This window comes from Raphanus sativus, chromosome 9 (genome assembly GCF_000801105.2).
Source record: "Raphanus sativus cultivar WK10039 chromosome 9, ASM80110v3, whole genome shotgun sequence".
Lineage (NCBI taxonomy): Eukaryota > Viridiplantae > Streptophyta > Magnoliopsida > Brassicales > Brassicaceae > Raphanus > Raphanus sativus.
Genome location: NC_079519.1, coordinates 23,606,004 through 23,619,660, shown reverse-complemented (window position 1 = coordinate 23,619,660; position 13,657 = coordinate 23,606,004). Strand labels below are relative to the sequence as shown.

At 33.2% G+C, this 13,657-nt stretch overlaps 1 protein-coding gene across 1 annotated transcript; it reads right to left on the bottom strand.

Annotated features, from left to right (window-relative positions):
- Positions 1–646: 646 nt before the first annotated feature.
- LOC130499858 (uncharacterized) lies at positions 647–2,568 on the bottom strand. The gene is made up of 2 exons (XM_056994298.1): positions 2,427–2,568; positions 647–1,772 (listed from the first exon to the last, which is right to left on the bottom strand). Exon 2 carries the CDS (start codon positions 1,765–1,767, stop codon positions 772–774), a length of 996 nt encoding a protein of 331 aa, XP_056850278.1. The 5' UTR covers positions 1,768–1,772; positions 2,427–2,568; the 3' UTR covers positions 647–771.
- Between the last annotated feature and the right edge of the window lie 11,089 nt (positions 2,569–13,657).

The window sequence follows — 13,657 nt, the reverse complement described above, 5'->3', positions numbered from 1 at the left end:
ATTATCTTGGCTGGTGAAGGCCTTATGATCAATTTTCCTTGAGAACAAGCAGCACATGAAAAATCATTGGGAAGAATCTTCTGGTTCTTCAGTGGATGCCCACATGAATTTGTGATTATTTTTCGCATCATTGTTGAACCGGGATGGCCTAACCGGTCATGCCAAACAGTAATGTTTTCAGTAAACTTCTGGTTTACAATGGCATTAGCCTCAATTGTACTAATCTTAGTGTAATACAATCCAGTGGAGAATGCTGGTAGTCTTTCTACTACTTTCTTAGAGCCATGGATAACACTTGTAATATGAAGAAATTCAATATTTTCTTCATTCATTGTCTCAATATGATATCCATTTCGGCGAATATCTTTGAAACTCAATAAGTTTCTTTGAGACTTAGGGGAATACAATGCATCAACTATTTCAAGTTGTGCTCCCATAGGAAGTATTATATTTGCTTTTCCAGAGCCTTCAATTATTTTTGCACTTCCTGTTATAGTGCTCACACTTGCTTCTCTATTTATCAAATGAGAGAAATATTTCTTATTTTTCAGAATTGTGTGACTAGTTGCACTGTCGGCCAAGCATAAATCTCCACCATCCATTTCTATTCAAGTAAATAAATAAAATAAATTATAATCTCATAAAATAATAAAATATATTAAATTCATTAATGCAAAGAAACAACACCATAATAAATAAAATCAAAAGACAAATAATTAAAAGCTCATAAATAAATAAAAACAAAGCATCTCTTTAATAGTTATTGCTCGATCACTTTTTCTCTTCGTCAATGAGAAAATCGGAAATGTCAAGGTGGGTGGCATCAACCATATCAAAGTCTCCCTCTCCACCTTCGTACACCATATTTGTTTCCACATTCTTTCCCTTTTGTTTCACTGATTTTTGATACAGGTCAACAAGATGCTTTGGTGTACGGCACGTACGAGCCCAATGGTCTTTACTTCCACATCGGTAGCATTCAGTTGCTTGTTTGTTACCATCCTTGTTTTCCCACTTCTGGTGAGAGTTAGAGTTCTTAAAAGAAACTCCTCGGACTCGAATTTGACCATATCCACGTCCACGTGTATCTCCACGACCATGTCCACGACCACGACCGCGACCACGAGTGTAGCCATTTCTGCGGCCCGTGTTGTTCTGTTCAGTCACATTCACTTCAGGGAATGGAGCAGAACCAGTTGGACGTAGTCCATGATTTTTCATCAAAAGCTCATTGTTTTGCTCAGCCACAAGGAGACAAGATATAAGTTGGGAATACTTCTGGAATCCCTTTTCACGGTATTGTGTCTGCAGGACAAAATTATTTGCATGAAAAGTAGAGAAAGTCTTCTCTAACTTATCAGCTTCCGTGATTTTCTCTCCACATAACTCCAACTTGGAGGTAATTTTGAACAAGGCTGAGTTGTACTCACTTACAGACTTAAAGTCTTGTAATCTCAGATGTGTCCATTCATACCGAGCTTTAGGTAAAATCACAGTTTTCTGGTGGTCATACCTTTCCTTTAAGTTGTTCCAAAGGATTTGCGGATCTTTCACCGTCAAGTACTCATTCTTGAGATCTACATGGAGGTGATGACGAAGGAGTATCATAGCTTTTGCTTTATCTTGGCTTTCAGCTTTATTTCCTTCTAGGATTGTAGCTTCAAGTCCCTTTGCACTAAGGGAAAATTCGGCATCTAATGCCCAAGCCAAGTAATTGTTTCCAGTGATATCAAGAACTTCAAATTCAAGACTAGTAAACTTTGACATGTTCACTGAAACAATAAAATAATAATTAAATTTCTTAAATAGAAACAAAAGAAAAAAAAAATATATATATAAATATATACTTCTATATGTGTTAATGTGCAAAATAAACTCACGTGTAGGATATAAACATGATTTAATCAATGTGCAAAGTATGGTATGCGGCCAAGAAGATGAAATAAGATAAAGCATGATTTAAACATGGTTTAATCTAAACATGATTTAATCTAAGTCACAGCTGTAAAGATGAAACAATGAAAATATTAATTTATATGCTTGACTTTTATACGCAAGAACTGATGCAGCCGTTTTAATATTAATACTAATACTACCAATATGAAGCCGTATGCATGTGAATTAAAGGTGTGACATCGAGGGTGAAGAAAATAATTATTGAAACAAGAACAATTGCGTAAAGGTGTAAAGAAAATACATGCGAGTGAAAAATATAATCATATTAAGCATTAGCTTATAAACATCGACAAGATCTCTTTAAATCAAACGATTTTCTTTCCTTGAAACAAGGATAGATTAAAATTGTCGACTAAAGCTCCTAAGCTCATACTGTATATGAATCCATTCTTACAAACCATGAATTGATAATAAACATGATTTGAAGAAGGAATAGAAATAAACTGAAACTGTAAAAGAAAAATCTATACCTATTGGCTTGCTAGAGCTTCGTGCTGATAACGTGTTTTAAGTAAAGAATAGAAGAGAAGAGAAGAGAGGATTTGGTGTGTCTTATTCCATGAATAATGAACTCCTTATATAGTGATACAATGAGAGAGTTTAGCTTGGAGACCAAGTACAAGTAAATCTAGAACATTCCATAATAGACATCACACAATATTCATAACACTTCCCCTTGATGTCCATTATGCGTGTAAGATGATATCTCGTTAAAAACCGAGATTGTAATGCCATAGCCGTCTAGAGTTTGTAATGCGTTTGGAATACTGCCTCGTTAAAACCTTTCCATGGTAAACCCAAAAACCCAATGTGGTAAAAACGGGAAGCCATGGATAGGAAAAAGAGTACAGCTGCATTACTTCCCCTGAAGTGAACATCACTGAAGGCTTCTCAGTGATCGCATACCAATCTGCTACATAAGCTTCCTGAGCGTGCATGTTGGTAATGCCTTAGTGAAGAGGTCGGCTGAGTTCTCGCTGGATCTGACTTGGAGTACCTTGACCTCTCCTTCTTTCTGAAGATCGTGGGTGAAGAAGAACTTGGGGAGAACATGCTTAGTCTTGTCACCCTTGATGTAACCATCTTTGAGCTGAGCTATGCATGCCGCATTGTCTTCGTAAAGAACGGTCGGCTCGTCTTTACCATTTGTGATCCCACATGCTGTCCGAATATGGTGTGTCATGAGTCTCAACCAGACACACTCTCTGCTTGCTTCATGGATCGCCAATATCTCCTAGTGATTGGATGATGTGGCTGATATAGTCTGCTTGACTGATCTCCATGAAATGGTCGTGCCTCCATATGTGAAAACATAACCGGTTTGGGACTTGGCACTGTGTGGGTTGGACTGGTAACCTGCATCAGCAAAATGCTTTCATGATATTCATGGTCCATTCGGATCATATGGTTTATCTCTCTTAGATAAATTCGACCATGAATGTCTTTGTATGTCCATGATCTGTCTGGATCATGACATCATCCATAATCCATCTGGATTATGCTCTTGTCCACTATATATCTTATTCATATCTTTTGACCAAAACTCTTTATGAACTTTTAGTATATGTCCACGGTCTGTTCATGAAGTGGCTATTGTGTTATAGTTTGAAGTTTAATCAAAACTAAACCACTTTTGGTCAATAGTACGTTCCTCTCACTTGGATGGTTTAGGTCGGATTTAAGACCTAGAGGAACTGGTCGGAACAAGCTGGACGGGATGGATTGGTCGGGAACAATGATGATTAAGGTCGAACTAGGTCGGACATGATCCTAGTCGGTATGGTTCCCTTTGGTCGTGAATCTGATGGATTCTCAGACCATTTGATCAATCTATTCTTGGTACGTTGAATCATAGATCTCAACATTCATATACGGCTAATGATCTCTACTATAGATCATCGTAGTCTCTTCATAGCCTTTCCAAGAATCAATCATCTTAATCATCATTTCTTTAAGTATAAATACAAGGAATATATTGACTACTATATGGACTGATCTGAAACGTTCTTATAGAACTTTCTACTAAGCATCACTTAGTCTTATCATATCGTGTGTACATACACGCATGTAGCTGCATTTCAGTCCATGAACAACGCATGAACGATGTTGTTCTATGAGAACTTCTTTCTCATTTCTCAAGGTATCTTATGTTACCTTTATATCCAGTGATATATCCAATGTCTACTAAATCTTTCTTAGATGTCCAGATCTTTATTAATTTCGATATTAGGTAGTAGCATTCACCACATAGGAATTTATTTCCTTGTTCCTTAGTCCCTGTGAGTATCCTTGTGTGATTTAGCCATTCTATTGAATGCTTCATGTAGCAACATGTACGACCACTTGTCTGTATTTTCATGTTCTACTGCTCACGATTTTCTTTTCCTCACAAGACTCATCTGTTCACTGGTTAGATGGCGTCTATCTTATGTATTTGGCCAATACGCCCATCTCATACATTCTTTGGGTTTAACTCCACGTCCCATTCTATTCTCTACGAGTACTCTTACGTGGGTTAGTGATCCTCGCATATCTCTTATGCTCAAGTGCTTTCTCTTTATCACTTATGAGTGTGTGTATGTGTCGACACCTTATATAATGTTCCATCGCGTTCTATCGCGTTCTAGACATGATACAATCGATTGAGATTTTATTATTATCATGATCATTGAATACTTTGTAGTTTGCAAGGCTACATTGTATGATACATGTACCTTAGGACCGGCCGGTCTTATCTCATTGTCTAGTATGGTTTCTCTTTCATGAACCCGGATCTATCATTATGAGCACCTTAACTTTTTCTATCCGTGGTTCCTTATATATGGAACATACTGGTCTATCTTGTATAGACTTCTACAGCAACTTGATTATGTCTCTACTAGGACATTTATATAGTGGTGCTAAGCTGGTATGACTTAGTCATTCTTTCGGGTCTGTCTGGCTATCATTCTTTCTTTGTTTATGGACGTCCAGTACATATATATCTGGTCCGAGGATCTTTGCCAAGACTTGGATGGTTAAAACCATTCCACTTTTACTTTCTATCTACCAGCTTATAGCTTTCTCCATGATGTTGGATAGTCGGATTCATCTTGTATGTAATCCGTGTACCTTGGCCACAATATGATCACCTTTGTTTGGCTCATGGTCTCATTGAATTCGTGGGAGAAAGATCATGTTCTCTTATCCAACATATATTCCCGATTTTCATCTCATCCTTATATGAGATATTCCATCCTAGATGGCACATAGGTATGTGGTGGTTTATCCATAAAGTCTTAGGATGGTCTATATCTGGACTATGACCCTTTATCATCTTTAGACGGGAATATCTATGCTCACTTTATATGGCCTGATGTATCTTATCTTTCATACATGTATTCTTGTGGTGTACCCAAGCTTATAAACTTTTAAAGTCTCAATCTTATAGGTTATGCCTTATACGACCAAGCTATGATGCCTTATGGCCTTCGGCCAGGCTTATCATGTTCGGGTTTTATAGTATGGTCATGGACCACACGGAGTGTTTATTCCATAGATTTACCTTAAGAAAGATTCATCAATCTTACTTCGAGTGGAAACATAATCTTCTGGATGTTTCACTTAATATGAAATGTGAGATTCTTTAACTCTTCCCCTCGAGATGATAACACTACAAGTTTATCAATCTCGATTGAATCTCATATGAGAATCAACAAGATGCCTTACATGGGCCATGTATTCTTTCTTAGTTCCTTCTTACTTTTGAGACTTATTAGAATATAATACATTAAGAATTTTAAATTGCATTCTTATGTGCAATAATATTATGTACTCTTCGGGAGCATTCATATATATCCTCTTCTTGAACTTTCTAGAAGCTTTATACCTTGTATTGTACTCACAATAATTTTCTTTTATCTTTATGATGATTGAATCATATTTCTTTTATTACCATTTTTATTTTCTCAACTTCAGGTGAGAATATGAGTTCTAAAAAGAAACTATTTGATCTTGACCTTACATCAATAGCTCATTGTTTTCTGAGTCTCAAGGAGACAAGATACAAGTATAAACTTTTTTTTTTAATCTCTTTTCTCAATCATGTGTCTGCTGGACAACATATATTTGTGAGAAAAAATGTATTCTCATCTTTGCATCATTAAAAATTTCTTGAGAAATTTTATTCTTACACTTAACATCCAACTTAGTGGAGTTTTATTTATAGACTTCAGGTCTTTTAATCTTTAGATGCAAATCACACAATGAGTTTTAAGTAATCACTTCTGGTGATCATATATTTCTTTGGATCTTTCTCCAAAACTTATAGATCTTGAAAGGTCAAACCTTCACCTTAAAACTCTCATCTATATAATAATAATGAAATATAAAATTTTGTAAACTTCAGGTTTACTATATCATAAACATCTTATTATATCAAGAAATAAATAATACTCATATAATAATTATCATATATATTCCATGCTATTTAACAAGGTTCTTATCCAACAAGTCAATTTACTAAACAAAATTGATATCACATATATCAACTTTCATGTAAATTATTTTACCTAATAAAAAATTTTTATTTACCTTGTAAATCGTATATGAAGCATGAAAAATAAAAATACTTATCTCGATAAGTGGAGATCGGAGATAGCGATGCTGTTGAAACACTTAATATTTTCCAGCTTGTTACAATCTCAAAAAATTATCTTTTAGAAAGAGCACATAGAAACCTGAACTATTTAAAATATTGCTCATGAAAACATGGCCATTATGTTAGTAAACATAAGTATTCAACATTAGAATATCAATACCAAAAACTGTTGGGTTACAATAAATTTCTGAGTACATATGTTTCAAGGAAATAGAAACTTAAATCATCATAATGTATACTCCATCAATATCAATGAACCGTAAAACATGTTAATACATAGTAGAAGAAGATATTTTGCTATATACTTAATAAGTCAATTTTGACCAAACCAACTTAAACCAATCATATATAAATCAAACGATTTCAGTACCAAAATATTTTGGTAAATCGACTAATGCTTTATAAGACTAAGTAAATAATATTACGTAAGATATATGTATACCCAAAAATGTCAAGTTGTCAACCATTCATAAAATGTTCAATTTGTAATGCACTAAACCTAGAACTTGAGATTATGCGCATACATGTCATAGCGGCAAACTTTTTTTTTTTTGACTAAATGAATCAAACTTAATGATTTTTCAGAGAAGACATGTTTATATTCAGCCATGAAAGATTTCAAAGATAATATTGAATAACAAATTTGACTAATAAGTTGGTGACCAGATGATCATTAAATATCAAAGCCTATAAACAAAATTTAGTTACTACTTACATGTGATAGAAAAATCTGTAAATTTCGTGCTCAGATTAAACAATTTTATCATGATACTAATAGCATGCGACAGTAATAACACTATGCTTTATTGTTAAGATCAATACTAAATTGTACCAGAACGTCATGCGTTATAAACAATAACGATGTGCAGTTGTATGAATAATTATCAGTATACAGAGCATTAGCTCGTCGACAAGATCACACATTGATCGAATGATTTTTCATCCTCGGAATAAGGGCAAATCAATATTATCGACTAAAGCTCCTGAGCTCATATTATGTATAAGTCCATTTTTATAAACCATGAATTGATAATAAACACGATTTAAAGAAGGATTAGATATAGACTAGAATATAACAAAATAAGATCTATACCTATTAGTTCAAAATCGCTAGAACTTCGTGCTGATAACGTATTGTAAGTAAGAAGAGAATTAGAGAATAGAAGAGAGGAATTGATGTGTTTTATTCCATGAATAATGATCTCTTTATATATGATACAATAGCTTGGAGACAAAGCTTAACTTGGAGTGGGGAACAAGTATATCTAGGACTTTCCATATGGACATCACTACAATATTTATAACACTTCCCCTTGATGTCCAATATGTCGAAGTGCTTTCAAAACGCCGTAGATGCTGCCTCGTTAAAAACCTCACCAGGAAAATCCAATGGGAAAAACCATGGTTAAGGGAAAAAGAGTGCAGCGCGTAATGACTTCCCCTCATGTGTACATTCGTCGAGATCTTTGAGATGATGTAATCTGATCAGGTGAACTAACTTCTCGAAAGTAGCTGAGAGTACCGCCTTGATGAATAAATCAGCCAACTTGTAGGACACGAATATCACCGTTCTTCTGCAGTGCTTGAGTCCTCCTATGACTTGATCATTTTCTTCGATTCTCTTGCTTTCAAAGACTTTAAATCAGCATTAGAGTTTCAAATACTCCTTTCTGGTGTGTATCATTTGTGTGTTCTTTGTTGCCTCGTTAAAACCTTTTCATGGGAAAACCAAATAGGATAAAAACCATGATAAGAAAAAAGAGTACAACCATACACATTTCAATATTTCTTCCCCTGAAAGCAATATCTTCAGGATATGCATTTCAATCAAATAAATTTCCTTTGAAATTAGAATATCATAATAAACTCTTTCTATTAGAGTATTCAAGATCTATGGACTTCTGGTCCAAAATTCTCATTTGATATAGTTAATAATTTCTTGGTCTATTTAGACTTCAATCCAAACATCTTACATACAGTCTTCTGTACATTCGCCTCGTACATACGAGTTATTCATTCATAACTATAAAAATTATAATTATGACTTTCTTTCTTGTCATATGAAATTACATCTTTCAGTTATGAAAGAGAATAATAACTTGCTTAAATAACTTATGGCAAGGGACGTGTATGGCTTTAGTTCCAATACCTTATGGTCTAAACATATCCATAAGACTATCCGACTTAGTATGGCATGTCATATCAAGGCGCCAATCATATCAATACAGTGTACTTTTGGTCGGATGTGCATAAGCCTTAATGGTACTTATGTAAAGCCTTTAGCAATGCCATATCTATTTGGATTCGACCAGACATTCTTCTGATCACTTTCTTGGACCATTATGGTTCCCTTTTATCCACTGATATAATTATAAGGGCTCGTGCTTACATTGCAGCCCCACAATGTAATCTTATTACTTAAACATCGCAATCCAACTTTTCTTTGATGGCGTCTCATGACCATTTTTACCATTTGCTATATCTTTAAACTATGCATAATGATATTTGATACCTCAAAACCATATCATGTTTTGGGTTGGCATATTATTCATCTCTCATGGATGATTGGACTGGAATGGAACCGGATATGACCTTTGATTGTATGGTCTTTGGCATTAGCCTTAATGGTTCTCTTTGTCTTTCTCTGTGATCATCTTATATGTCACTTAGGGCGTGCTGATCTCAGTCATACACATGTCCACGGCTATGGTCTCTGCTGCAAGTCATTGCAGTCTATGTAAAATATAGCTTGTTTTAAGTATGGTACTTCATGACCAGTCATATATATGATCATCTTAAAATATTTAAGGATCTTTTAAGATAACATCTCTTATTCTAGATGTCTAGTTTGGAACACATAACAATGTAATCTTTTCAAGATCTTTCTTCCAAACAAACAATTTGTTATAACTCTTCAAGAGTTTGGATTTTATTCAAATCAATGATTCTATTGATTCATAATCTCTTGATAAATACAAATGGATGTACTGATTAACTTCTAATATTTCACATATCCCGTAAAACATATTTCGATCGAATAGCTAGAGTTCCTGGGAACATGATTTTGATATCATCAATCCTTCAAGGATTATATCTCTTAGGGATTATTAGTTTCCAATGGGTTGTATAGTTCAAGTTCTTCTTTTATTGCCAGATTAGTAAGAAACTTGAAAGTAGTTGCATATACCATATGTCACTATGTCTCTTCACAATCAATTTCATATTGATCTTACTTTGGTGCAACCACATTTCTATCCCATTTATTTTACACCTTCTAGTGTATGGACTACTGGTCCAAATACATCTCTCTTTAACAAGAGTTTGTATCTTTTGTCTATTACTTCTTTATGATTTGACCAATCATTTTTGTGTCTACACTTTTCAATAGACTTTATTTCATGATCCTCTTTCTCATTCATCATATCAACTGCTACTTTGCATGCATAAATATTATCGACGTCGATTTTCTTATCGGTTCCATTTTATTTCATACATGACATAATTTATTGAGATCTCTTTGTTGTCTCAGGTACCTGAATTTCTTTCAGTCATGTTTAATGTCTCTTCTGGAGATCATTCAAAAACTCTTATTCCTCTTGACCATTATTAATGTATGCTCCTTTTCGTTTACGAGGATTTTTATCTTTGGAACCAATATGTCTACTACGCTTCAGGCGTAACTGGCAGTTTGATATTGTTCTTCTGGAACATCAATTCTTATTTAGAGCATTTATAGCTGGTATATGTGACTTGGTCACACTATATTAGGGTCATTAGTTGCTTCTGGCAACTGATTTACTAAGCTATAGAATTATCTTTTAGATTTATGATTCACTTTTTCTTTAGTCTGAGGATCAATGATAATTCCATTCAACTTGTTTTCTTTTCCAGCTTTTTATTTTCTCCTCCTTATGTTGGAAATACTAATTCAGTATTTAGCATTCATATCGAGCCTTATTTATATCCTTCGGGGATGACTATAGATGCTTAAGTATCAATGGAGATTCATATCCAACATATATTACCAACCTCATTTGAAAACTCATCTTATTTTAAGCTCTGTGGTGGAGCATCTGGAATGTATATCGCCATCCAACATTCTTAGATGAAAATGGTTGGTTTCTGACCCAATACCAATGATGGGGAGAATTAATGATTACTTTTTGGCTTGATGCAAATTAATGTTGCTCAAAATATTTAACACTTATCCCAGTGAATTTTTTTTTTTTTTTATAGTCGTCAAAGACTTAGACGTGAATTCACCAATAAAGATGCATAGTGGATGATCAGTCCACCAACATCTCCTTTATTCATGCCAATAACTTCATTTGGCTGGTGAAAACCGTATTTTCATTTTATCTTATGAGCAAGAAACATTTGTGAAATCATTCACAAGAATCTTCTGGTTCTTCAATAAATATTCACGTAAATCTTTATGTATCTTTTCGCATCATTATTGAACCAAAATGGTCTAACTGGTTCATGCCAAGTATTTTGTAAACTTCTGGTTTACGATATATTTATCTCCATTACATTAATTTCTGTGTAGTACAATCTATAAGAGGATGTAGATACTTTCTCTACAATGCTTTTACTGCCTTGAGAAATATTTATGTAAGTAAATTTAGCATTTCCTTTACTTAGTATCTCAAAATAACTTGTCTCAAATTTCCATAGATTTACCTTAAGAAAGATTCATCAATCTTACTTCGAGTGGAAACATAATCTTCTGGATGTTTCACTTAATATGAAATGTGAGATTCTTTAACTCTTCCCCTCGAGATGATAACACTACAAGTTTATCAATCTCGATTGAATCTCATATGAGAATCAACAAGATGCCTTACATGGGCCATGTATTCTTTCTTAGTTCCTTCTTACTTTTGAGACTTATAAGAATATAATACATTAAGAATTTTAAATTGCATTCTTATGTGCAATAATATTATGTACTCTTCGGGAGCATTCATATATATCCTCTTCTTGAACTTTCTAGAAGCTTTATACCTTGTATTGTACTCACAATAATTTTCTTTTATCTTTATGATGATTGAATCATATTTCTTTTATTACCATTTTTATTTTCTCAACTTCAGGTGAGAATATGAGTTCTAAAAAGAAACTATTTGATCTTGACCTTACATCAATAGCTCATTGTTTTCTGAGTCTCAAGGAGACAAGATACAAGTATAAACTTTTTTTTTAATCTCTTTTCTCAATCATGTGTCTGCTGGACAACATATATTTGTGAGAAAAAATGTATTCTCATCTTTGCATCATTAAAAATTTCTTGAGAAATTTTATTCTTACACTTAACATCCAACTTAGTGGAGTTTTATTTATAGACTTCAGGTCTTTTAATCTTTAGATGCAAATCACACAATGAGTTTTAAGTAATCACTTCTGGTGATCATATATTTCTTTGGATCTTTCTCCAAAACTTATAGATCTTGAAAGGTCAAACCTTCACCTTAAAACTCTCATCTATATAATAATAATGAAATATAAAATTTTGTAAACTTCAGGTTTACTATATCATAAACATCTTATTATATCAAGAAATAAATAATACTCATATAATAATTATCATATATATTCCATGCTATTTAACAAGGTTCTTATCCAACAAGTCAATTTACTAAACAAAATTGATATCACATATATCAACTTTCATGTAAATTATTTTACCTAATAAAAAATTTTTATTTACCTTGTAAATCGTATATGAAGCATGAAAAATAAAAATACTTATCTCGATAAGTGGAGATCGGAGATAGCGATGCTGTTGAAACACTTAATATTTTCCAGCTTGTTACAATCTCAAAAAATTATCTTTTAGAAAGAGCACATAGAAACCTGAACTATTTAAAATATTGCTCATGAAAACATGGCCATTATGTTAGTAAACATAAGTATTCAACATTAGAATATCAATACCAAAAACTGTTGGGTTACAATAAATTTCTGAGTACATATGTTTCAAGGAAATAGAAACTTAAATCATCATAATGTATACTCCATCAATATCAATGAACCGTAAAACATGTTAATACATAGTAGAAGAAGATATTTTGCTATATACTTAATAAGTCAATTTTGACCAAACCAACTTAAACCAATCATATATAAATCAAACGATTTCAGTACCAAAATATTTTGGTAAATCGACTAATGCTTTATAAGACTAAGTAAATAATATTACGTAAGATATATGTATACCCAAAAATGTCAAGTTGTCAACCATTCATAAAATGTTCAATTTGTAATGCACTAAACCTAGAACTTGAGATTATGCGCATACATGTCATAGCGGCAAACTTTTTTTTTTTTTGACTAAATGAATCAAACTTAATGATTTTTCAGAGAAGACATGTTTATATTCAGCCATGAAAGATTTCAAAGATAATATTGAATAACAAATTTGACTAATAAGTTGGTGACCAGATGATCATTAAATATCAAAGCCTATAAACAAAATTTAGTTACTACTTACATGTGATAGAAAAAACTGTAAATTTCGTGCTCAGATTAAACAATTTTATCATGATACTAATAGCATGCGACAGTAATAACACTATGCTTTATTGTTAAGATCAATACTAAATTGTACCAGAACGTCATGCGTTATAAACAATAACGATGTGCAGTTGTATGAATAATTATCAGTATACAGAGCATTAGCTCGTCGACAAGATCACACATTGATCGAATGATTTTTCATCCTCGGAATAAGGGCAAATCAATATTATCGACTAAAGCTCCTGAGCTCATATTATGTATAAGTCCATTTTTATAAACCATGAATTGATAATAAACACGATTTAAAGAAGGATTGGATATAGACTAGAATATAACAAAATAAGATCTATACCTATTAGTTCAAAATCGCTAGAACTTCGTGCTGATAACGTATTGTAAGTAAGAAGAGAATTAGAGAATAGAAGAGAGGAATTGATGTGTTTTATTCCATGAATAATGATCTCTTTATATATGATACAATAGCTTGGAGACAAAGCTTAACTTGGAGTGGGGAACAAGTATATCTAGGACTTTCCATATGGA